This window comes from Tetranychus urticae, chromosome 2 (assembly GCF_039701765.1).
Source record: "Tetranychus urticae isolate SD_2017Ah chromosome 2, NJAU_TeUrti_SD_1.0, whole genome shotgun sequence".
NCBI lineage: Eukaryota > Metazoa > Arthropoda > Arachnida > Trombidiformes > Tetranychidae > Tetranychus > Tetranychus urticae.
In genome coordinates, this window is record NC_142959.1 from 11,241,393 (window position 1) to 11,265,186 (window position 23,794).

Sequence of the window (23,794 nt, forward strand, 5' to 3'; positions counted from 1 at the left end):
TGTCCAATAAAAGAACTATTTTTTCGCGTGTTTTTGTTTGTTTATTTAAGCATAAACAATAAAATAGTTTTCTCTGGAATTGCAATATGGACTTGATCTTTACCATAGTAATTTAAATTGATTATGAATTGTGAGTCAATTATTTGTAATATTTCATTTAATTCTGCTTTGCTCATTCTATTACCATAATTTAAATAATGTATCCCTTATTTTTTATCCACTCATCAGAACTCTTTCTAGGTTACTTTCCATTGTTTTGTTTCTGTTTTCTCTTTTTTCAATCAAATATTTGATTTGAATCATCGATTTCATTTAAAGTGCTCTAAACTATGTCAGCATTCAGGAAATTTGACCTCAAACAAGAGCCAATTGCTTTAGAATTTATCCCAACTGGAATCAGAGGTCTTGATCAATTATTTGGTATGTATTTTCTGTTTACATTTCTTGTTGACTTTTTCAATTGATGTGAGCCAATTTTATTTTTTCTTAGGTGGAGGTTTGCCTCATAATCATCTGATTTTAATCGAAGAAGATGAATTCAATGTATACTCCAATTTGTTACTACGTGCCGTATCTTCCAATGTTATTCACGATAAAGTGAATTTAACATACTTTTCAGATAAAATTTCATCTGATCCATCAGTCTTAATCAAAGTGAGTTGGTTTTCAACACGTGTTTCCAATTTTATCATAATCTGAATACTGATATTTATCTCTCTTTTACTAACCAGAAATTACCGTCTAGGACCAAATTAGACTCTAAATCTATTGACAGCCCTAAAGATATGCAAATTGCTTTTCGTTATAATTATATGCCTTCCTTGGACAACGAAACTGGTTTTATTATGGATTTTGGGCGACTTTTGGAGGAAAAAAATTTCAAAAGTCAAGTAAATATTGACAGTATAGCAATCCATCCAATCAAAGATGTTCTCAGTGTAATGGAAAAGTACACAAAAAGCCAAGTCTCTTCGCACAACTTAAATAATGCTTCACCCTCGAAATCTCGACACTTAATCATACTTGACCACATATCTGCCTGTACTAGTAGTTTATCATCTGATAATATTTGTGGATTTATACACCAACTGAAGAGCTTTGCAAGACAGTTAAATAAATTCACTATTTTAGTATCGATTCAATCAGGATGGTTATCAAATGTTATAATCAAAAGATTGAGAAATATCAGTGATACATCGATTCAGTTGGAGGCATTTGATCCTCTACAACCCTCGGCTTATAGTGATGATTACAAAGGTGCTCTCCATGTTCATAAAGTAACTAGAGTCTCATCCTCAAAAGATAGTCTTGTGGCTGATCTTGGCTTTCAATTGAAGAAAAATAATCGCTATTTCATTATTGAAAAATTGTTTCTTCCTCCAGACATTGGCGATACACCATCTCGAGTACCCACAAAATCCAACACAACTGATGATATTTTCTAATTTATTTTAAAAAGAGAATTATTTACGTTTTCAACTTGAAATATAGTATGTTTTATTGTTTGGTAATGGTTTAATAAAAAACAATCCATAATATATTAAAGTTGCACTTTGACAAATACAATTTAAGAAAATGACTTTTTTACCTTTTCACCTTCTTGACGGACTGATACACGAAATTTCAATGTTTTCGTTGTAAATATATTTTCCATTTGGTTGACTTGTTTATCAAAATAAATCAAGATTCTTTCGAATCGGAGCGCCAATAGTAGGCAAAATCCAAAAAAAATCAATCCATTCTCCTGTTTGTATCATCACAACAATCATCTTGCATTTAGATGATCAATCATATTCGAAATGTATTATAAGTAAAATTTTACATGAATGAGTCAAGAAAACCATGTTCGTCATCAATTTGAGCAGTGAAAAATTTGTTCAAGTCATTGAGTTGAACTGTTTTGATTATTTCAGTGAACAAAATGTCATCTACTACGTACCAATCAACTTTAAAACTATGTCTCAATTCTTTAATCTCTTCAAGATTATCTCTTATGGATAATATTTTATACTGAATAGCTGCAGCTTGTTGAAGTGCTATCTCACTGATGTTTGAGCTACTCAAATTGTTTGCCAAACCAATGTAAATTCTTGGGTTGATAATACGAATAGCCAGATTGTCATGTTTATTATCAGATTCGAAAAGTACGGTTGACATCATTGGCTGTTTTTGAAGAAGAAATGTAATTTGGCCTATTGATTCCAATGGACTGGACAGTTTGGGTTTTATTTCTTCGATTGAAATCGGGTTGTCGCCGTGTTGGTGACAGAACACCCAATCATTCAGTAAATCATCCAAAGGAGGGCACCATTCTTCAAGTTTAGGTTCATCGATTGGTTTACCTAACAAATTAAAGGGAAATTATATAATTAGCTCGAATAGAATGTTTACATTCTCAGAAAAATGAATAACTTACATAATTTTGCTCCAAGTATCATTGAAACAAACCAGGTTTCGCCAGATTGAGAGATATTCACTCTAAAAGAATCAAAATCAAACTGGAATGTATCTTCTGGAACAATTTTAATCTTGGCATCTCCAATAGATATAATGTTTTGATTGATCTGTACATCATTTGGCTCAACCTGAGTCTTTAAACCAACATAGGTAATGGTAAGCTGCTGCAAACTTTCCAAGAAACGAATGACAATCATGATAAATTTTGATACCACTGGAATAGATAAAGTCAATGGTCGAGAAATATCAACAAAGCCTTAAAATAAATGAGAATAATATTGGACAAGTGTAAACATGTGAGCGAAATAGATAGATATCCACAGCAGCTTTCATGCAAATGCAGTTCAAAAACTTGTTATTGGTCCATATTTAAATTGGGATTACAATAATGAACAAGTGATGAAGATTTCATCTGAAACACGAGTAAAAATTCATGATGTAAAGCTTTGAACACTAATAATGGATACTAATAAATAACTATAAACATAAAATAAAGAAGCAGTGACTTTCACTTGCAATTTTGTTAGAGGAAAGAGAAGAAAGAAGCTATGAAGTCATTGGTTAAATAATCGGATTATGCTGAAGAGAAACATTCTTTGTCTAGAAAATGAACTCTAGATAAGTAATTGAACCATTGCTGACAGATGTTTGAATTATTATCTAATGCAGAAGTTCGTTAATCACTTTTTCAGTACCAATGTTGCAATCAGAGCTCGTAATTGAGCAGCTTGAATAATGCAAAAGAGTTCTGGTGTATCAGTAAATTAGGGTTTAAGAGCATTGTAATCAGCATCATGATTAAAGAATTTAATCTAAAATTTCATTTGGTCAAATGGTCTATGGTTAAATAACCATTCGGACAGGATATTTGAAAACAATAGTCAGGATGACTTGAATAAAACAGACCAAAACACATTCATACTCAGATAAGCTCTGTCAGTAAAAATCAATAAATATTCAGGCGTCTATGGAAACAATATCTAATATAAATAATAATGATTATGGTGATAATTAAGTGTGACTATCCAATGATTAAAAAATAGCAATTGAAAATATCTTCCTGTTGAAAAAAGCTTTATTAAAGATGATTGACTCGTTTCCATTCAAATGAAATATCTTTTATTAGTTCCATTATTCGGTATCATTTTTTCCTCGTCCATTGGACAATCTGTTCATATTGATACACATTTCCAAAATTAATCATGAAAAATGAACAATAGTGATTATAATATAAATTATTGCAATAAAAGAAGGTTGTTTATGAAAAATTGAATATGGCGCTGTTTGCATTCCTTTCGTTTGTTGAACAGCCAATCAGTGAATGGCTTCTTAAGGTCTGTTGAAGATCTTTATGTAGGAAATCGCTATTTGTACTTTTTCATTGTAAAATTAGGCTCCGAGACTATTTTTACTCGAAGTGCTTTTCTTGTACCATCTCATGTTGAGCTCTCATTTAGAGTTTAATTATAGCTATTTTAGTTTTTTTTTTAATTAATTGGACATTATATGTCACACAGGTTTAAAAGTTAATCGTTATTTAACCATATTAATCTTATAAATGATATAATTTAATCCGTGTGTTTAAAATTCAGTGTTTGTGTGAAAAACTGAAAGTTTACTCAAACAGGAGGAAGTTGATCAAAGGAAAATACAAATATTAACTGAAAACTCTCTTCAATTTCTCATTTCTCATATAATTATTGTTATTAAATCAGTAATTCTAGTTATAATTGTGATTATCACCAACGAAAGTACAAAACAAAACTACCGCCAGAAGCTGTTCATCCAATGAAATCAAGTATCATCTATCAAAGTATTGAATCCAAGGAGATAACTCCTGTGTAAAAATAGGCTTTACCCTTTATGTACATTTTTAAAAACAACAACATTTCATCAGACAACGCATTATTGTTTTCCTAATTAAACCTCTTTTTTTTTGTTATTTATTGCTACTTTTTCAATTAAATCAGTCATTACTAGTCTTCTTGTTTTTAGTAATAAGAAAAATATTCTTTTGTGATCCAATCAAGAAGTTTTCCAAGTAATCTATCTCACCATTTGGTTGTTCTTTCTGTGATGCTTATTATTTCGTTTTTTTTAATTTATTTATAGTACAAGGTTGTGGTAATACAATGTAACTTAACCAGCTCATGGTCGACAAGATTGATTTTAAATAATCAGTTGAATATAAAAAAATAAAAATTGGTCGAAACGCAACTATGTAAAGGTAACAAGTTTACGTATCAAAATGGTCCAATTAGAAAGGAAAGCGCTTACAACAAATGCCACCGAGAACAGATTAATATTAAGGAGGCATCAATCAAGATCTACTAGTTTTGCTGAAGGATCTGCGTTTAGCCTCTCATGTGGAGCAGAAGAAAAGATATTGCCTGTTTTTACTTTCCCTCAGGCCCTCGATTTTTATTTCAATGATGCCAATTCGCTAGAACAAGAAGTCTCTGTTCTCAACCCTTATTTATGGCCCATCAAATTTAGAGGTGAGCCATTTCGAGTTTTGCTCTAGCCTTCTTTTTATCTTATTGCAACCATATTTAAATGAAAAATCTTTTTCTAAACTCTATTTCTTTGTTTCTATTTCTTGATAGTTCTTACCACTACTCCGGGAAGGTACTATGTCGATAAGTTCGAAGGCGATATTGCAGCGACATGCAAGTTTGATTTGTATGTATTTTTCATATTATCGTTCATGCATTGAGTTTTGATCAAGAGTAGAAATATGCGTAAAAATCGTTAAAGATTATAAACTATATCAGCAACTACTGGTTTGGTATTGACTTGTATCCAAGTCATTAAACCGTCCAATAGTCGCATTGTCATAAAGTTAAGAAAATGAATGCTAAATATTGTTGAATTTAGCGTTAGACAAACTTCAGTCTTTTCACTCAATTTTTTCGTTAGAGCTTTTTATTTTTTTTATTTAAGCTTTCCAGGTGTAATAAAAAATAAGTAGAACATGTTATTTAATTTAATTTAATATTCTGTTTTAGCGAATGAGTTGAATTTTAAAGAGTTGATTATATATCTGTGTGACTTCTTCGCATTTTGAATAGTTTTTGTGAATAAATAAGAAACTATTTACTAATTTTGTCTCTTGATTTTTTCTTTATTTAGCAAAGTTCGCCTGCTAGACAGATCTCCAAGCCTTATAGGAAAGCAAGACAAACTGCGAATCGAAATGCAAACTATTACTGAATGCATAAAGTTGGGAAAAAAAGACTTGGATTGTAATTTCTACAAAGAATATCAAGAAGAAGAGCAGAAACAATGTACAAACCCTGATTCATTAAATGATGACAGGCTTGCCTTTGAAAAAATATTAAGCAAAAAATCACCTCCGACCGATAAAAAACCTCAAGAGATAGCTGCTGCTACTGCTAAATCAGCCACCTCTAAAAGTGATACTCAAGGTGCTAATAGAAACAAATCGAAAAACGATCCCAAATCGAGTTGGCCTCCTTCATCTTATGTATTCACTGCAATCATGTGTGGTATCATATTATGTTTGCCAACTGAAGAATGCATACTTCCATCTTACCTGGTTATTTCTCATACTCCTAAATACATAGCTGCTTATGTTTTAGGTATAATAACTTCACTTTTGTGTAAATATAACTGATTCTCAAGGCATTTTTATTCCATTATCCATTGAACAGTCCTCTGCTATTAGAATTTTGCTATTTTCTTTGGCAAATAATTTCCTTTTCACATTTATCTGCTTCAACTATGGATCACAGCTTTGAATTCACTTTTTCTTTAATCCTGGAATCAAAAATTCAAACCTGACCGTTGCAGGACTTTTATGGACTCATGCATTTTAAACTGTGATCCAAGATATCAGAATATTGATATTTTTACTGTTCATCAATTCAGGACCTTTTTGATCCCCTTATTTCTTCATCTATTTCTTCCTTTCTTTCTTTTATATTCTCAACTACATTATTTACTGCATTATTTACATTTTTAGTGAAGCATTTTTCGACAGCCAAGCAGATATTACCAAAACAGATTGGTATTGATCTTATTTAATAACCATTTAAAGATGGAATAACTTGCAACAATTCTGACTGTTATATTTAATAAATTTGTAACTTATTTTAATTGTTTGAGTATCTTTTTTAATTATTAACATGAAATGTATAAATTTGGCTACCAATATAGCACGTACTTTTGAGAAACGTCGGTATAATTCAGTAAATTTTTCAATAAAGCAAACAAATACTTTCAAGGCTAGAGTCCCAAGTCATCAGAGAAAAATAAATCTTTTTATCATAGAACAATTAGGTTTTGTGAGCATTTAATCCTCTCGAAATCTTTAGGTTAGCAAATTGAAAATAAACAGAATCAAAAATCAATGTTTCTACACATCAGTGTGGTAATGAGGATACAAAACAAAATGAGTGAAACAAAAAGGCTCATGATAATGGGCCCATAACACGCTTATCTCATTGATCTATGTATACCGATTGACAATGAATGGAGTTACCTCTGCATTTGCGAATCAAAATACGGCAATCTATAAAGTTAGTTAGTAGCCTGAATTGAATGACACACTAATAATCATTGAAATCAGTTCGGATGACTGAAGAGCTTTCCTTATTAGTATAGGTTAACTCTTTTTAACTCTTCAGGCTAAATCCTTTGTTAACTCCGGGATTAATTTATTACATTAGTATTTATGTTTAACAATCAATCTTTCTTTAGAAACGTTAATACATGTAACATTTTTCATGTTAAATGTTATCATGTTCTGATTGAGCAAAAATGTTTCATTATTATTCGGGGAGTGAATGTATATTGAAGTACATTGTATCTGATTTTAAGTTCCACTGTAAGAATTATTCACTCATTCGTCTCGTTAGTGATTTATTTAACTTGATTAACACTAAATTAACACTAAAAGACACATTGAACAATTTAAAGGATGATTTTATTAATCAAACAGATTTAGAGAAAAAAGTTAATCGAATCATGCAATTACTATATTTTCCCTGAGCACATGTTTCTTAAACGTTTCTGTTATGATTGTGTCTGAATTGGATTTATTTAATTTTTGATTGATTTAGTTTATTCAGCATTTTGAATCGAAATTTCTATTTAGTGAACTGCTTCTTGCTTTCTTTAATCATTCGCTGTTTTAAGCCTTGCTTCAACTTTTATGCATTGATTATTCACGACCATTTAAATGCTTCACCCTTTTCAAGTCTGTTCAAATGCTCGACTTTTATTTATCGGGACGAATAGGAACTTGCTCGATTCGCTAAGAATCGTCACTCGATTATATGCAACTGAACCAAAAGCCCCTAAGAAGCCACCTGCTCCTGGGGCAGGAGGCAAGAAAAGTTTTACGCGTGATAAGCCACATGTTAATGTGGGAACGATTGGACATGTTGATCATGGTAAAACCACTTTGACTGCTGCAATTACTAAAGTTTTGGCTGCTAAAAAATTAGCTAATATTAAGAGTTATGAAGATATCGATAATGCTCCTGAAGAGAGGCAGAGAGGTATCACGATTAATTCTGCCCATGTTGAATATTCAACTGAAAAAAGACATTATGGTCATACAGATTGTCCTGGTAAGCTTTGCTTTCTAATATTGTCAGCTAAGAACGTTTTTATTGCCCATTGCAGCAGAAATTTAATTTTTTTCTGTCTTTTTCATTCAGGTCATGCTGATTATATTAAAAATATGATTACTGGTGCTAGTCAAATGGATGGAGCCATTTTAGTTGTTGCCGCAACAGAAGGACCTATGCCACAAACCAGAGAACATCTTGTTTTAGCACGACAGATTGGTATGTGCCCTTCTATGTAAAGGGCGTCTGACTGAAACCAGAGGACCAAACATTAAATGAGAGTTATTAGTCAAAGATAACAACACAATAATTTAAAATTCTTTTCTTCAATACCATCTATTGAGAAATTGATGTGCACATTAAGCATATGATTTGAATTAGATTGAATTCAATCAATGGTGTTGATGATGGTGATTTTCAATCTATTTTGTTATCAAAGACAATAACTTTCATTCAGTGTTTAGCTCTCTACCTGGTTTCAGCCAGACACCCTTTAGCTAAAAATTCTCCTAAAGCTTAATTAATTAACGTATTTATTGACTGTCATTAATTTTTTAGGTATTGAACATGTGGCTGTGTACCTTAATAAAGTTGATGCCGCTGATCCTGAAATGGTAGAATTAGCTGAAATGGAAGTTCGAGAAGTTATGACTGACGTTGGATATGATGGTTCCGAAGTACCTGTAATCGCTGGCTCTGCCTTGTGTGCCTTGGAAGATGTCAAACCTGAAATCGGGCGAGACTCAATCACCAAATTGTTAAACACTATCGATGATTATATTCCAGATCCTAAACGCGAGGTAGATAAACCAGGTTTATTACCAATTGAACATGTTTATTCCATTGTTGGGCGAGGAACTGTTGTATCTGGTCGATTAGAGAGAGGTTCATTTAAGGTTGGTCAAGAAATTGAAATTGGTGGTTATGGCAAAAGTGTAAAGACCAAGATTGGAGGAATTGAAATGTTCCGAAAGACTTTAGATGGTAAGAAACTTTATTGCGATTTGACTTTTTTCCATTTTGTTAAAAAAATAATTGAAAATATATACAGTAACTCAAACAGTTTTCATTGAATTAATCTTATTGCTTGCTTTATAATCTGCAACGAGCCATAGATTACTAATTTGTATAGGTTCGCACGAATGTCAAAATTTTGAATAGTTTTACATTTCATTTTTCGTAATCTAAAACCATTTATCTTGTCATCCTAATAGAGGCCATTGCTGGAGATACCATTGGTGTTCTGTTGAAGGGAGTTAAAAAAGATGAAGTAAGACGAGGAATGACAGTTTATGCTGTTGGATCCGTTGAGCCTCATGATCAACCAATAGCCAAAATTTATTTACTGAAAAAAGAAGAAGGAGGAAAAAACAGACCTTATTTGACAACTCACAATGGACAGTTGTATTCAAGAACTTTTGATATTCAATGTCAAGTTAATTTCAAAGATAAAGATATGGCTTTACCCGGTGAAGATGTTGAAGCTCATTTAAGGGTGAGTATGCATGTCAACAGATTTTTAAAAGTTTCTTACCATATTCTCTCTCTTTTTAGTTGATTAAACCAATGGTTATTGAGAAAGGACAAAGATTCACACTACGCGATGGAAGTGTCACTTATGGGACTGGAGTTATAGTTGATTTCAACCCAAATATGACTGAAAAAGAGAGAGAAAAATTCAGAAAAGGAAAATCACTTAAAGAAAAGGAAGAATTCAAAGCAAAATACAATGAAATATTCGATAAGGCTGTTGCTGAATTACAGGCAAAAACGTAAAGTTCAACATTAGATGATGAAGAAAAAGTCACATCCCTTCATTTTTGCTAACTTGTTATCATTAGTATCATCCATAAAAGCTTAAAGATAAGATGATTATAATTAAATTTGTAGATTAAATTAAATCTATTTATAATCTTACCATGCTATAAGTCAACTCCTGGTTCAATTTCAGCATCTCGTCTCATCTTTTTTGAGTCATCCTTACAATCGCTGATTAGTGCTTTCCTTTTAAAGGTGGTAGACAAATTATCTGCTTCAATTTTAATCGTACTCTGCTGTTTGTGTTCTCGCTGTGGCAAAGGCAACAAGTATGAATTATAAATTTGAATCAAATCAAACAACCCCATTTCATTCAGATCTGGAATATCAAGTTGTCTCTATAAATGTAATTGGAAGCACAAGAGAATAGTATTCGTTTGTATTCAAGATTATTACATTACATATGTATTGTCAATACATATTTTCCAATTTACATGCTCTTTAAACAATTAAAATCCATCAATCAAATTACCTCTTCAAGAATGGATAGAAGAGTTTCTCTTCTCATATCTTCAGGGTGACACAAAATATTATAGTTCTGATCACAGTCAAGTTTACTTTTAATGTCATCCTCTGTCATCATTGTGACTGCTGATTCATTGGTCATTTTGGCAAAAATCAGAATGTTGTCCAACCGCAACTAAAATAAAAATATTGACCTAATAAAATTAAATTTGCTCATCACAACGCTAAAAGGTGAGATGGCAAAAAATTTGGATTAATAAAACAAAAAGATAAACTCTGACCAAAGTTTCATTCACTAATTACAGGTTTGTCAATTAACAAGACTAATTGGACTAAATAGTTTAATATAATGAGATATTTAATTAATAAACAAATAAGAATGAATTTAATTACGCCCATTCTTACAATCGCAACTGTAAGCGCAATTTTAGAACAAAATTTGATCAACTAAAGTGAAGTTGTTTTCTTTTTTGCATGCAAATTTCAATTGTACACGCTTTGAATGACTACACTAATTGACGGGTTTATAAAATGCAAATATATTCTGTTTGTTTAATCCAGTAACTACTCGTGAAAATATTTATCTTAACCTATTGATAAACTCGTTCGAATTGAAGGTTGATTTTAATAATATGAAAAATATTCATGCCAATCTAATTAAGTCGAATAAAAAATGTATACAAACCTAATCTAAAGCCCAGAGTCCTTTTTTGGTGAAATTTTATGAGGTTAAATTGTTAAAATGACAAAAAAACTAAACTAGACAAACATCGTCCAAAATTTAAGTCAATTATTTTAATATAAAAATGATTTTGATCAAAACTTTAAACAGGCTTTTTTACGGATAAACCTTCGGATTCTCATATGTTTTCCAGATGGCGTTTAATTGAGCCAAAGAGAAAATTTTCCCGCTTAGAAAGCGCCACCTTGTATGAACTCTTTAACCATTCTTGCCCGCTGGATGTTTGTGCTTTTATGTGTTTTAATTCAACTCTCGTTATGTTTAAAAAACAATTAATGTCGATTGAGTGAAATCTTCCAGGGTCCAGTTTAATCCATCTTCCCTGAATTGTGTTTAGTCAAATTTTAAATTTGCTTTCCAATGAATCAAGTGTTATCTACATAGAAATTGCGGTTCAAATAGACGACCATTTTGCTACTGTTTTTTTCATTTGGAGCCTCCAAATTGGAGGGATCAAAGATAAACAGCCAAAGAGCAATTATTGTTTTCATTACGTTTTTTTGATGTTGTGTTAATTTTTTGAGTTAAACTGTTCTAGATTTTTTATTCATCTTTACTTGATCTGTTTGATCTCTCCATTGTCTCTGATGTGTCTTGATCTAGAACTGGTAAACAGAATGGAAGCTTTTGATGTAGATACCGTCAATGATGCTCAGATGGAAATTGGTGACAATGGAATTGATGATCCCCCGATGGAAGTGAACGGAAATGGTACCGACGGGCCTAGTGATGTTGACAGTGTCAAGTCTTCAGAAATCACAATTGATCTTAAAGTATCTCGAAAATTCACCACCAGCGAAGTAAAGGAACTTAAAAGAAGGGCCAAAGAAAATAGTTTTAGCTTGTTTGCTGTCGAAGAAGTGTCCACATTGAAAGAAAGATGTTTACAAGAAGGAATTAATGTGGACCCAGCTATGTGGGAAATGTTAAGAGAGGACAATTCTGCAATTAAATACGGAAACAGCAAGAAAAAGAAGAGAAAATCAAATACATGGGAGGTTGAAGCCATTCTCGATGCCAAAAATTTGGCCAGTGCAAAGCCTTTATATTTAATTAAATGGAAAGACTGGGAAGAGGTTTATAATTCTTGGGAACCTTTGGAACATCTTACTGGAGCCAGCTTGTTACTTCGTGAATTCCATCTAGCTCGCAAGGCTGCTAAAAACTCATCTCTTAGTTATGAAACATTCATCAAATTTCGCTCTACCATAGAGAATTTAATTAGTCCATCTTTCGGCGATGAAGCTGTTATCTTGAAGATAACTCAAACGCCACTAACTCATTACCGATACACCAAATCACATTTTAAAAACCTGAAAGACAAGATTCGAGATCTTTGTAGTCCATTGTTGAACTGTTTTGAAAATGGTATCACCGCCAAAAATTATGCAGCCTTAATTGAATGTTTAATCGAAAAGCTTGGGATCAATAGAGAATTTGGAGATTTTACAGGCTTCATTGACTTTATTGAAAAACGTAAAGAAACGCTCAATATTATTCGTAAATGGGAGAAAGAGCTAGTTAAAATAGAAACCTCAGAGTGTGGAGTGCCTGTTCACGTTGAAAATCTTGTTGATCTTGAAGGTCCTCCTCCTAATTTCACTTACATTTCCAAGTGTCAAGCCGATACAAATTTAATATTTATTGAAGAAGATCCTCCATTGTGGTGTGAATGTACTGATGACTGTTACAGTAGTAAGGATAAATGTTGTCCAGCCAATAATGACGCAACTTTTGCTTATACTAAAAATAGTCGCCTTTGGTTACCACCTCGTCGACCAATATTTGAGTGTAATAAAAAATGTAAATGCTCCAAGGATTGTGCAAATCGAGTTATTCAGAAGGGTCGAAAGGTAAATATTTACATCTATCCAATTATATCAATTTCAAAATTTTAGAGAGTGTAAAAAACAGATAATTGCGATCTCCTTCAGAGATATTTCTTGAATTAATTAGTTTTCTTTTTTTTTCTTTACAGCACAGATTAGCTATCTTCAGAACAGATAATGAATGTGGATGGGGAGTCAGAGCTTTATCGACAATACCAAAAGGACAATTTGTAACTGAATATGTCGGAGAAATAATAACAGTTGAAGAAGCTGAGAGGAGAGAAAAAACTTACACTATTGAAGGAAAAAATTATCTTTTTGATCTGGATTTCAATCCGGAAGCCGAAGGGGCATATGTCATTGACGCCTCTCATTATGGCAATATCGCTCATTTTATTAATCATTCTGTAAGTATCAGAGTCAACAAATCTATTTTGAGTACTATCATTATATATTTAATTTGTTAGTGAAAAAAACTAATTATGTTTTGATTTTATTTTCTCAGTGTGATCCCAACCTTGCTGTGTATGCGGCGTGGATTGATAATTATAACACAAATCTGCCTAGAATAGTTTTCTTCTCTAAAAGAAACATTCGTCCTGGAGAAGAATTGACTTTCGATTATCACATGACAGGTAAATGTTTGATATTAAACAGATACAATTGTAACATTCCGGTCGATTCAAATTTTCGAGTTTGCTTAAATCAACTAAATTTTCTTATTTTCAGACGTCGGACCAAAGCAAAGTATAAAACAGCGACTATTAGACCAATTAAAACACAATAAGAACCTGACTGCTGAAGAGAAACAAAAATTCGAATATATGTTGTCCATTAATCTAGTTCATGCATCACCTTCATCATCTTCCACTAAAAACGATTCAGATGATGATGCTGAATCAGTGGCGGCTTCTGAAAACAATCATGACCACTCGGATAACGAAGAAGTTCCTGAAGAAATAGTGAAAGCAATAATGTCTAATGGAGATGGGGAATTGAAAATTCCAACCTTTTCACGACATAACTTTTCAGGTTCATCAAGTCGTATTCTTTGTAAATGTGGCGCTAGTAATTGCAGATTCTATCTGTTCTGAGTGTACTTCCATCATCATCGTCATCATCATTGTTATCTTTTCATCCATTCAACAACCATTTTGAGATGATAAACTGATTATGTTAATAATCGATCATTCATTACATTGAAAAAAACTTTCATCATGTTGATTTACTACTTGCATAAAACCTCATTACAAATTTGATTCCATCTTAAGTACATTTTATAAAGTAATACAACTAGACACCGAAGCTATCTTAATGAAAATAGCGAATCACTTTTCAGTGACTGCAATAGATTACAGTGCAATATCCTCACTTAAAAGTGCTTAAATATCATTAACCGCGATTAAAAAGCGACCTGTTAGTAGAGTCCGCATTTTTGAAGTTTAATTGAAAATCGTTGATTTATTTCATCTATTTTTTAAGAAAATTGGAATAGATACAAGTCTTAAATTGATATTTTTCATTTGATGCATGAAAATATTCCTCTTCTACTGAATAATCTGAGTTCTTGAGTCCAGAAAAAAAATTGCCAAGAGTTTTTATACTATTTTATTCGATAAATTCGTCAAAAATACAAAATGAGAAATTTTTTTGGCCCTATTCTTTAACATTGGTTTTAAGCAAAAATACAGTTTCAGTAAGGGTTTCCCTTTACCATTTTTCACTTTTTTACATTTTATTTTTTCTCATCTTTTAATTAAATTTGAATATCTCTACAATTAATTGAGATAATCAATTTCTATTAATTTCAAAAAATGCATGAATAGTGTAAGATGCTAACCACGAATATTCATCTCCATACGACAATTAGATCAAATTTAATAAAAGAAAAACTGATCCATCGTTTGCGCTGGAGAACCCAATACGGAGTGCTAGAAAACCAACTAGAGGTGTTTGAATGATAATAACTTCGAAATTGCTGGGCCATTTTTTTTTTATTTTTGGTATCATTAGAAAGCTGAAAGTCCAACTTAAAAAGTTTCGTTCATTTTCAAAAAGAAAAATTCTAGGCCGAACTACCAATCCCAGACGATGCAAAAAATTGTGAAAATTTTAGGTGAAATTTGAAGCAATTTTGGTTAATTTTACTATGGGATGAAAATTCAATAATAGGGACTAACATAATATAATGTTAATTCAAAACTAACAATATATCACGAGTCTGTTTACTTACTTGTTAGTGCGAAAAATATTGAAGCGCAAACAGGTCTAGTCGATTTTCTAACACCCGGTACATGGGTTTGACAAACGTTTTCAAAAGGAGCTCATTTAAAGTCCATTTAAGAGAAGATGCCATATTTAATTAGGCTGCATGATAAATCAAATTAAAGCACATAGTTTTGCGATTAAAATGGTGTATCATTTGTCTCTCTATCACACGCCTAACTCGCTGAAATTGCCAAATCTTCGTGAAGACTTTCTGTCAACGAGTTGGAAGTTGACATTCTTGAACCAAGATGGCGACTTCTCACCGAGCTATCTCTTCGGCTCAAAAGCACAAAAGCGTCAAAATCTGATTTTGCCTTTCGTCAAAAACCATGCATTTTCAACTTCATACCAAGGTTTTGAATGTCCAAATTTGGCCTCAAAGTTGTTAAAAAGATATAATTCGCCTATTATAACTCAACATAGATCGATTGAAAGGTCCAGGTTACCATTGAAACTAAATTTCATGAACATATATTAGAAAACGATTTTTGATTTGATTTCAGTGAAAATTTTTGATCAAAATCAATGTTATTCAATGGGAGCTGTTAATTTTTCCCATCTTCCAATTAAATTTAAATATCTCAGCAATTAATTGAGATAATCAATTTCTGTTAATTGCAAAAAATGCCTGAATGATGAGAGATGCTAAATACCAATATTCATCTCCATATGACAATTAGATCGAATTCGTCAACAAAACTCGATTACCGTTCAGCGTAAGTCAACTTGATAGATGTTTTTGACGATTGTCTCCATTTAAGGCCATAACTTGACAATTTTTGATCAAAATTGGTTTATCTTTGCACAACATATTCACGAGAAATGTAACTTTATTTGAAAATTAAATGTTGATTGTAAGTCTAGTCTAACTGTCGCAATTCAATTATGAAAAATTGTTCAAAACATTACTCATCATACGTTACATAATTTGAAATGAAACTAGACAAAAGGACTAGACTTAAAGGCGTCTTTTTCAGACACTTTTCAGTTACATCAAACAGTTTACAAACTATGACTTCATTAAGAAAATACCAAAATTGGAAAAAATTGGGTTATCAAACAGTTCTGTCGTTTTTTACCAGTGACTTTGCTTCGATTTTGAATAAGTTGGAAGTATTCAATTGACTCAATAATTTCAGGGATACAAGAAAATTAGTATAAGTGCATCCAGGCCATTTTTCGACTCGATAAGAGTTAATTAACTATGATTAATTAGCTAATCAATATGTACTAGATGAAGAAAAAATCTAAAGGTGCCAGAACTTATTGACATTTTTGATGAAAAAATTAAAATAAAAATTTATATCAAGGTCCAAATATTACTGAGCAAAATTTGAAACTTCTAATCATAATCATTATTTAATTATTCAAATCGGTGGTTCAAAAAAATGAGTTTTTTTTACCATTTTCTATGGGATTTTTCAATAGGATTTTCATTCAAATTGCAAAAAAAATGCAAAATTCGGTTGAATAATCAGAATTAATTTAAAATCGAAGCTAAATCATCCGAGAAAAAACGACAGAACTTTTTGTTACCCCTAATAATTGCAAATCTTGTCATCGGTCAATTTGCTATTGCTAATCAGTTATTCAAGGTGTCTATTATTATTAGGTGGAGTCAATCAAAAGTCCCGATCTTCATCCTTGATCACCGATATTTTCAATTTGATTAAATTCGGTTGTAATCTCGCATAATGATTGGTGATATGCTCATGTTCAGTTAGGTGACCAAGCAACTACGATACGACCGTTGGTCAAAAATAAATCAAACATAAATTTAAAAATTTCAAGTTTCTTAATTTCCACGATCTCAACTTTTAATTTCAACTCGTTACACCATTAAAATTGCTTTGAATATTGATATTGTCTACGTTTCGTGTTTAGATGCATTAATTAATATTTGTAGTTAATCATGCTAAATAATTCAAAAAGTTTTTCACAAAGGCAAATTCAAAGTTAATTGATTTGCAATCAGCTTATTTAAAAATCTTTATAAATTATTCCATGATAGATTCATCTGAAACATTCGTACACCAATTCATGATAGCAAATCAACTTAATAACGGACATTCTTAATGTATTATCATGAAGAGTAACCATTTTTGTCAATATTTACTTACGATAATATTTTGAATGTTATTGCAAAATGAAGGAAAATAACTTGACAATCAGTAAACATGAGATACATTTGACAACAACACAAATCATATTGTTTCAAAGACGATGATAAAAATGATGAGTGCAAGGCAACAAAACACGAGAAACGACCTTCAAGTGCATATTTTGACCTTAACAAATCGATAATAATCATGATGATGAAATAGGAAAATTTGATAACATTAAATCATTCACAATAAAAGGCATTTTCATCATATTTCCATGTTCCCTCCTTTAACCATTCACATAATACTCAAATTTGTTAGGCCAACAACAGCAGTTGTAATGATAAACCAATCACTGGAAGAAACACTTTTACTCAATTTTACCTTCGCAACAAGTGGACAACTCAAGTATCTAATATTTAATTTAAACATCACTCACAACAATAAACTTAACGATGATGGTAATTAAAAACAAAGGGAAGAGCCTTTCAACCCAAGGATCGGGGTAAACTTATTGTTGAGCCTCAATTTTTGCTTACCTTTTGTGCTGTTTGGGTACGATAAACCATAGAAACAATTTAATAATAGTAAATCATTCGCAGTTGGTATTCTCATTGTTTCCATTTCCATTTAATTTCAATCGTTGGTTTATCAATTGAAAACAATTTACTTTCAATTTCAACTCAACAACAAAAAATAATTATTGTACCTCAGCATCATCTATGAGACAAAAAGCAAACCAAAAGCATTATCCTGAAATTTATTAAATTGTAAAAATTAATATCTAAATAAACGGATTATGATTTTGTATTGTTGATTTATACATTTAACCTGTATTGTGTTGAAGTGTTAATCAGTTGGTCAACTAATAACATTTATATCGATAATGTTGAACCGTAATTGAACTTTGATTGAACAATTTAATTCTGTGGCCAACTGTCAATAAACATTATTTGATGTTGAATTAAGACTGGAATTAAGATCAATAAGTGAGCTTTGTATAATCCTGTTAGTTAATTGAAAAACACAAATTCAGATCAAATTCAATTTCAACCACATTGTTCAATCAAAACTTGTAAGGATTTAAGATTAAACCATTTTGATCAACTATTGACGGTTTTCATTGAATTTGTTATCTCATAATAAATTGTTATTATTTCTTGCTGGTAAACAACTCAGTTGATTGAGCTTATTAATTATTGAGAATCAACAATAAATGTAATCAAATGAATAAAATGAAAACATTAGACTCTGGAAAGTCTTTAGGCTTAATAGTGTATTTACTGAGCATGCAAGCCTAATAACATCAAAATTACCTTTGATAATGTCATTACAATTATCTAATTGTTATCGATTAACGTTCAATGATCATCCAACATGATGAGATGCATATATTGAACATTGAATAGACAAAAATGACTTTTTGACTTACAATATGCCATAATGTCAGCTTATTTTGTTAATCTGTTGCTGTGAACCTTCAATATCAAGCTCATGGTCTAATATAAATCATTTCATGATTACTAATTAGCTGTTTGTTATTAAATGAAAATATAAAAATGAGTCAACATGAATGATTGTTAAACTAAACTCAATTAATTGATGCTGTTACCATGCGATGATAAACAGGATTGCCAACTTTAATATGTCACCTTCAAAGATGAGCTCAACAACAGTTTAACACTCATTTTTACCCAAACAGAGCCTAATTTTTTCACAATTTAATACTCTAATAACAATTTATGGTAAACCTTGGTCTAAATTGATTAACATAATCTTCTGTTGGCGATGTAAACAATTGATCAATCAAACATTAGGTCTGTCACCATTGGCGTTAATTTGCATTTCTTGAATATTGATTTTCACATTGAATGAGGCTTTGATGGGATTATTAAACCATTGGCGGTGTCCTTAATTGTGACTCTAATTGTGGCTGAGAAGGAAATTACATTGATTTGTCAATTTAGTTTAATCAATTGTCTCCATCAACTATCTAATGCGCTATTCCATTGTTAAGGTTTATGGTTTTAACCTTTATCATAACAAATCAAGGTTCATCAGCTGTCTTGTTGGTTATTGCTGTGTATAAAAAAAGGTAAACAGTGAAATAATCATTTACAGCAACCTAATTTTTAGAGTCGATTAACCCAACAATTAATTTTAATGTTTATATCAACATAATCTGGTCAACCTTTGCAGTTAATTTAGTGATTAACAAGCTAATGATAATCATACTCAATGTATATGTATTTTCGTCTTCTGATTAACATTGAACTCACTCAATTTTCAAGTACATCCCATTGTCACCGGAAACAATAGAATCAAGTTAACACACATTTACTTGATTATACAACACAAGTTGATAAACATTCATCAACTTAACCTAATCAACCTCATTTCCAGGTAAGATTTTTGAAGGTTTCAATAGCTGAAGTCGAGTAAGATCCAAGCAATTCCAACAAGTCAGAAACATAAGCACCCAGGCACTTAGCCTAATCAAATAAACATCAGGAAATCGATATCAATTTTCAAATTACATAATTTCAGGAATAAATTAAAGGGTGTTGCGAGTTATTGTCAATTAGCTTACCCGAATGCAGATAAACAATAAAGATGGAAATGTCCAGTGGAAATGTTAAACTTTGATATGTGTTGGTCAGTTTCATAAACAACTGGTAATCTCCATTCGTATAATTGGCAATAACACGCAACACCCTTTATAATTTATTTAAATTTGTATTTAATAAACAATCAAAAGCAAGCAAAAATTTATCCAAAATTAAAAATTGCCCATCAACCCCATCTCTGGATTATTAAAGAAAGCTATCCTCAAGATGTTTCAGCGTTTTTTTTGTTTCTCGTATTTTCTTTGATTGTATATTTAATTAAATGTGAATGGTTTTTACCCATCAAAGGGTTTGTCTCATTTATCTGTTAATCGTATACATTAGCTTCCCTCTGTAAGATTAATTAATTCTTCTATTAGTTCTGCAATTAACTGGTATTTTTTTGTATTTTAATGGTCACACACATTCATTATAACCGTTTGACATGGGTACCTGTCGATTCCATTCATTAAATCAACTCATTAATCAATGATCAATGGTAAGTTAGTTGACTTTTCACATCACTTTAATCGTGTATCTATCATTTCTATTTCCTAATTCAGTTATCAAATTATATTGCAACATAAATACAAACGAAAGAAGAGCTTGACATCAACTTTAAGATACAATTAACCTTTCATCATTGAAAACAATGGACTCTGTTAACAAGGAAAAGCGTCTCATTTTTTCCAACAATATTTCGCTGATCATGAGTTGAGATGTATGATTAAGCTATTGTCATAGTGATTTGAACCGTCTTTGATTTAACCAAATCAATCATGCAACCAATAAGTGGTGTTGATCAATTGTTTAGCACCACAGACCAATGGTTACCCATTGTGTGATTTGTCTCATCATTTAACTTGCCTAAAATTGATGTCTATTATTTCAGGCATGTCTCTGATTTTATGTAAAAGGGGCCAATCAATTGTATCAAATTAATGATTACCCCTTTCATTTAATCATTCATCTCATGACTTTCACTCAAAATTAGGGATGAAAAATAAGCCAACAAGGGGCATAAAAGGGAATCTACCATTTTTAATTTTTCTTTGACATTCTTGCTCATATTAATGCTTTTCCCTTTTCTCAACAGTTTCTTTTGTTCTTTTAGTTTATGGTTTGGCGCTTTTTAATATAAATATAATCATGGTGTGCCTTTTTGGTGTGTTACAACTCTAACCAAATGTTCATGTTGTTTTCATGTTAACCAGGTATTTGATTGATCTAAACTATTGTCTAGAGAAAGAATCTAATGAGTTTCTTGTTTCGTCTCTTTATTTAGCCATCCCACAAACAGTTTACATTGTCTTGTATTCACCTCTATGGAAAAAAGGAAATTATTATTTTCATTTGATCATTATTCATGATTGTTTGCCTGAATAACTAGCATCATTATGGAGATAAAGATGAATCTGGGAAGTACCGTGTTTTAAATGCCTTTGTGTCGAATGGAGTTTCATGAATTAGAACCAGAACTGGAGGAAAGCAACACAAACAGAAAAGACACTGAAAGCAAAGTGCAAAAAATTTAATTAGCTACCATTCTAGTTGGAATGTGTATTATTTGCTGGAAACCTTGAAAAATATGTGAGTATATGAATGATTAGCATTGTCATCCATAGTAAAATAGTCACAATTGTCAGCTTGAATGTTGAAAAAATGCTGATGAGTGTGTTCAAAAGTAGCCTCATAGCGGCCACTTTAATGTGTTGTTATTTTATATAGATTCACAATTTCATATGATTTTAACCACAGAGCAAGCATTAATATTTGTTTTAAGCTCATGGTTTCTCGTTCAAGATGAAACTTCAAAAGTAATTGGAATCATCTTATCTCATATGAACAACTCAGATGACAACCATTGAATCTTCAATTTGTTTTCCATTATTTTCATCGTTCAATTTTGCCTGCAATCATATAACTATTTTAGCTTACATAATAATTGCCATTACGACAGTCGAATCAACTCACAAAATTTTGCTCAATTCTAGTAAATTACTAGGTTCGTTAACAGACTCGTTAACATTGAGATTATGATTATTGACGATTTTTTAAATTGTACCATATTGTATTGGAAAAGTTCTGAGAAAATTGTTATTGATAAATCTATTCAAAGAGGAAAATCTCCGAAGTAAAAATCTAAATTAACAGTCATCATATTTGTATAAATTTTGCCTATTCTTAAGTTATTCAGCTGATTGTCAGCTTTTCATTGTGAATACAACCGTCATAATATGCATAAGTTTATTGGAAGCTATTATAATGACAATCTTTTCCTCTATCAGTTAAAAATTCACTGAATTACCGACATTTTAAAGAAACTGAAGCCAGTTATTGCCTTTTATGGTGCTTTATCAACTCTCAGACAAGATGACTTTCCTAAAATTGACAGTTGAAATGATTGCTAATTAAATTTCTGGTGTAACACCAAAGTGAAAGTTAACCTTTCATCTCGACCTTAATAAATCAAATAACGATATTAATTTGATTATCTTCTCTTTCTTTTCCAGCTATTGATTGCAATCCAATATCCTGATGGAATACAAAAGTATGATGGTTAATCATGATATGCAAAGATCTCAATGAATCTCGTCAAAATTGCGGAAGCTTTAATCATCAACTAAACCATCTGTACAGCTTATTTCCAATTCATTGTAATCACCATTATCATCATCAAATGAATTTGAGATCAAAATTTAGACCAAAACACGTAAAATATCGGGAAAAGGAGAGTTAAACTGATACCAGGATGTTCAGTGAAAACAGCACAATCAACATTAGAGAGAAATTGAAAAGATAATCAACATTTCGCTGATGAAAAGCCTACTTTTACTCAGCGAGATGAGGATGATGATAGCGATGAGCGATGATAGTTATGATGATCAACAACATTATTAGGATAAAGATTACCATTATCAGCATTGATTGGCAACAATAGCTAGTCAAAACAGTAGTGAAAAAAGCAGTAGTTTGAAAGTCAATTAACTAATTCTTTTGTTACAACAAGTATCCTGAATTGATTTAGTGATTCCCTGTAATCCGTCAGCGATAACCCATTAATGAACGATAAACCATGAAAACTCGAAAAAATTCGTCTATTGATAATTTCGATTGTATTATTTTCATTGCCTTAAACTATACTTATTGTTTCCATTACGACCAATTTAACCTTTAATTTACCTGTTTGTAAATCATGAGCCAAAGCAGATTTTACACTTAACTGTAACCAAACTCAATTGTGCTTTCATCTCAGTCCAATGTACTGTGACTCGTTAAACGTTAAAACGATCCCTTCATTGTCAATATTAACATAAACCGTTAAACATAATCGAACAAAAATAAAAGTAAATTGAACAATTGGACTTAAAATCGGTTGATGTTCAATCAAAATGTGTTAACCTTATGGTATTCAAATAACTAAAAAATAGCCACAAAAGAAGCAAAATATGCAAAAGAGAGTAAAATAGAAGTTACTAGAAGATCGCAAAATAGCAATGAATCAAACATTTGAATTGACAATAATAAATGTGAACAAATGAAAAACAACTCAGCAAAAACAAGCTCAAAGCAACATTGAAAATAAGCTTATTGACTACAATCATGAGAAACAATTAAACTTAATTTTATTTGGATTAACAAAGAAGCTGAAAATTAAAGCTGCTCGATGCTCTTCCATGTTGGTAATCAGTCTTAGCTTGGCAAGCTTAACTATTAATATTTAGTACATAAAAATTCAGAAAATGTTTAAATTGGAATTAAAAATTACAATAAACCTTCCGACTTTGTTTGATTCAATTTCTTCCCTGCTTCCATATCAGCCCTCTAAAGGGGTCCAAATGTTAAGCTTAAGTTGAACCCAATCGAACGGAAACACTGTCTTCCCCACTAGATCGAAACATCTACTCTT

General features: G+C 31.3%; 5 protein-coding genes and 1 long non-coding RNA gene across 11 annotated transcripts; 4 read left to right on the forward strand and 2 right to left on the reverse strand.

Moving 5' to 3' along the window:
- Positions 1-27: 27 nt before the first annotated feature.
- Positions 28-1,566, forward strand: Elp4 (Elongator complex protein 4). The gene is made up of 4 exons (XM_015926209.3): positions 28-130; positions 229-420; positions 491-654; positions 732-1,566. Exons 2-4 carry the CDS (start codon positions 330-332, stop codon positions 1,443-1,445), a joined length of 969 nt encoding a protein of 322 aa, XP_015781695.1. The 5' UTR covers positions 28-130; positions 229-329; the 3' UTR covers positions 1,446-1,566.
- A 181-nt stretch (positions 1,567-1,747) lies between these two features.
- On the reverse strand, positions 1,748-3,022 carry LOC107359678 (uncharacterized). The gene is made up of 2 exons (XM_015926210.3): positions 2,417-3,022; positions 1,748-2,342 (listed from the first exon to the last, which is right to left on the reverse strand). Exons 1-2 carry the CDS (start codon positions 2,652-2,654, stop codon positions 1,819-1,821), a joined length of 762 nt encoding a protein of 253 aa, XP_015781696.1. The 5' UTR covers positions 2,655-3,022; the 3' UTR covers positions 1,748-1,818.
- A 1,316-nt stretch (positions 3,023-4,338) lies between these two features.
- Positions 4,339-6,576, forward strand: LOC107360096 (motile sperm domain-containing protein 1). The gene is made up of 4 exons (XM_015926719.3): positions 4,339-4,498; positions 4,570-4,955; positions 5,064-5,139; positions 5,590-6,576. The coding sequence occupies exons 2-4, from the start codon at positions 4,706-4,708 to the stop codon at positions 6,092-6,094; spliced, it is 831 nt and encodes a 276-aa protein (XP_015782205.1). The 5' UTR covers positions 4,339-4,498; positions 4,570-4,705; the 3' UTR covers positions 6,095-6,576.
- Positions 6,577-7,483: 907 nt separating this feature from the next.
- On the forward strand, positions 7,484-14,167 carry LOC107359398 (uncharacterized). The gene is made up of 9 exons (XM_089267394.1): positions 7,484-8,054; positions 8,145-8,273; positions 8,613-9,038; positions 9,269-9,549; positions 9,609-9,827; positions 11,595-12,932; positions 13,058-13,315; positions 13,414-13,543; positions 13,638-14,167. The coding sequence occupies exons 1-9, from the start codon at positions 7,661-7,663 to the stop codon at positions 14,000-14,002; spliced, it is 3,540 nt and encodes a 1,179-aa protein (XP_089123520.1). The 5' UTR covers positions 7,484-7,660; the 3' UTR covers positions 14,003-14,167.
- LOC112538582 (uncharacterized) lies at positions 9,843-11,204 on the reverse strand. 5 transcript variants are annotated; one of them, XM_089267090.1, is made up of 3 exons: positions 11,023-11,204; positions 10,345-10,512; positions 9,843-10,210 (listed from the first exon to the last, which is right to left on the reverse strand). In XM_089267090.1, exons 2-3 carry the CDS (start codon positions 10,477-10,479, stop codon positions 9,977-9,979), a joined length of 369 nt encoding a protein of 122 aa, XP_089123216.1. In that variant the 5' UTR covers positions 10,480-10,512; positions 11,023-11,204; the 3' UTR covers positions 9,843-9,976. The 5 variants fall into 5 exon arrangements, with proteins under 5 accessions (XP_089123216.1, XP_089123217.1, XP_089123215.1 ...); XM_089267091.1 differs by having other exon boundaries at positions 9,843-10,123; positions 10,345-10,561; positions 11,023-11,202; XM_089267089.1 differs by having other exon boundaries at positions 10,345-10,561; positions 11,023-11,189.
- Positions 14,168-20,093: 5,926 nt separating the features above from the next.
- On the forward strand, positions 20,094-23,256 carry LOC107359949 (uncharacterized). Of its 2 annotated transcripts, XR_016198420.1 has the most exons (5): positions 20,094-20,383; positions 20,448-20,605; positions 20,981-21,098; positions 21,170-21,474; positions 22,398-23,256. It is a non-coding gene; the product is annotated as an uncharacterized LOC107359949 (long non-coding RNA). The 2 variants fall into 2 exon arrangements; XR_001568194.3 differs by lacking the exon at positions 20,448-20,605 and having other exon boundaries at positions 20,107-20,383.
- The last annotated feature ends 538 nt before the right edge of the window (positions 23,257-23,794 follow it).

What these genes read in the sequence shown, in the direction of transcription:
- Elp4 (XM_015926209.3), top strand. Translation starts at nt 330, where the DNA reads ATGTCAGCATTCAGGAAATTTGACCTCAAACAAGAGCCAATTGCTTTA. An exon ending in AGGTCTTGATCAATTATTTG is followed by an intron (nt 421 to 490) that starts GTATGTATTTTC and finishes ATTTTTTCTTAG; the next exon opens with GTGGAGGTTTGCCTCATAAT. An exon ending in ATCCATCAGTCTTAATCAAA is followed by an intron (nt 655 to 731) that starts GTGAGTTGGTTT and finishes TTTACTAACCAG; the next exon opens with AAATTACCGTCTAGGACCAA.
- LOC107359678 (XM_015926210.3), bottom strand. Translation starts at nt 2,654, where the DNA reads ATGATTGTCATTCGTTTCTTGGAAAGTTTGCAGCAGCTTACCATTACC. An exon ending in GATACTTGGAGCAAAATTAT is followed by an intron (nt 2,343 to 2,416) that starts GTAAGTTATTCA and finishes TTAATTTGTTAG; the next exon opens with GTAAACCAATCGATGAACCT.
- LOC107360096 (XM_015926719.3), top strand. Translation starts at nt 4,706, where the DNA reads ATGGTCCAATTAGAAAGGAAAGCGCTTACAACAAATGCCACCGAGAAC. An exon ending in ATGGCCCATCAAATTTAGAG is followed by an intron (nt 4,956 to 5,063) that starts GTGAGCCATTTC and finishes ATTTCTTGATAG; the next exon opens with TTCTTACCACTACTCCGGGA. An exon ending in GCGACATGCAAGTTTGATTT is followed by an intron (nt 5,140 to 5,589) that starts GTATGTATTTTT and finishes TTCTTTATTTAG; the next exon opens with CAAAGTTCGCCTGCTAGACA.
- LOC107359398 (XM_089267394.1), top strand. Translation starts at nt 7,661, where the DNA reads ATGCTTCACCCTTTTCAAGTCTGTTCAAATGCTCGACTTTTATTTATC. An exon ending in TGGTCATACAGATTGTCCTG is followed by an intron (nt 8,055 to 8,144) that starts GTAAGCTTTGCT and finishes TTTTTCATTCAG; the next exon opens with GTCATGCTGATTATATTAAA. An exon ending in GTTCCGAAAGACTTTAGATG is followed by an intron (nt 9,039 to 9,268) that starts GTAAGAAACTTT and finishes TCATCCTAATAG; the next exon opens with AGGCCATTGCTGGAGATACC.
- LOC112538582 (XM_089267090.1), bottom strand. Translation starts at nt 10,479, where the DNA reads ATGACCAATGAATCAGCAGTCACAATGATGACAGAGGATGACATTAAA. An exon ending in TTCTATCCATTCTTGAAGAG is followed by an intron (nt 10,211 to 10,344) that starts GTAATTTGATTG and finishes TTACATTTATAG; the next exon opens with AGACAACTTGATATTCCAGA.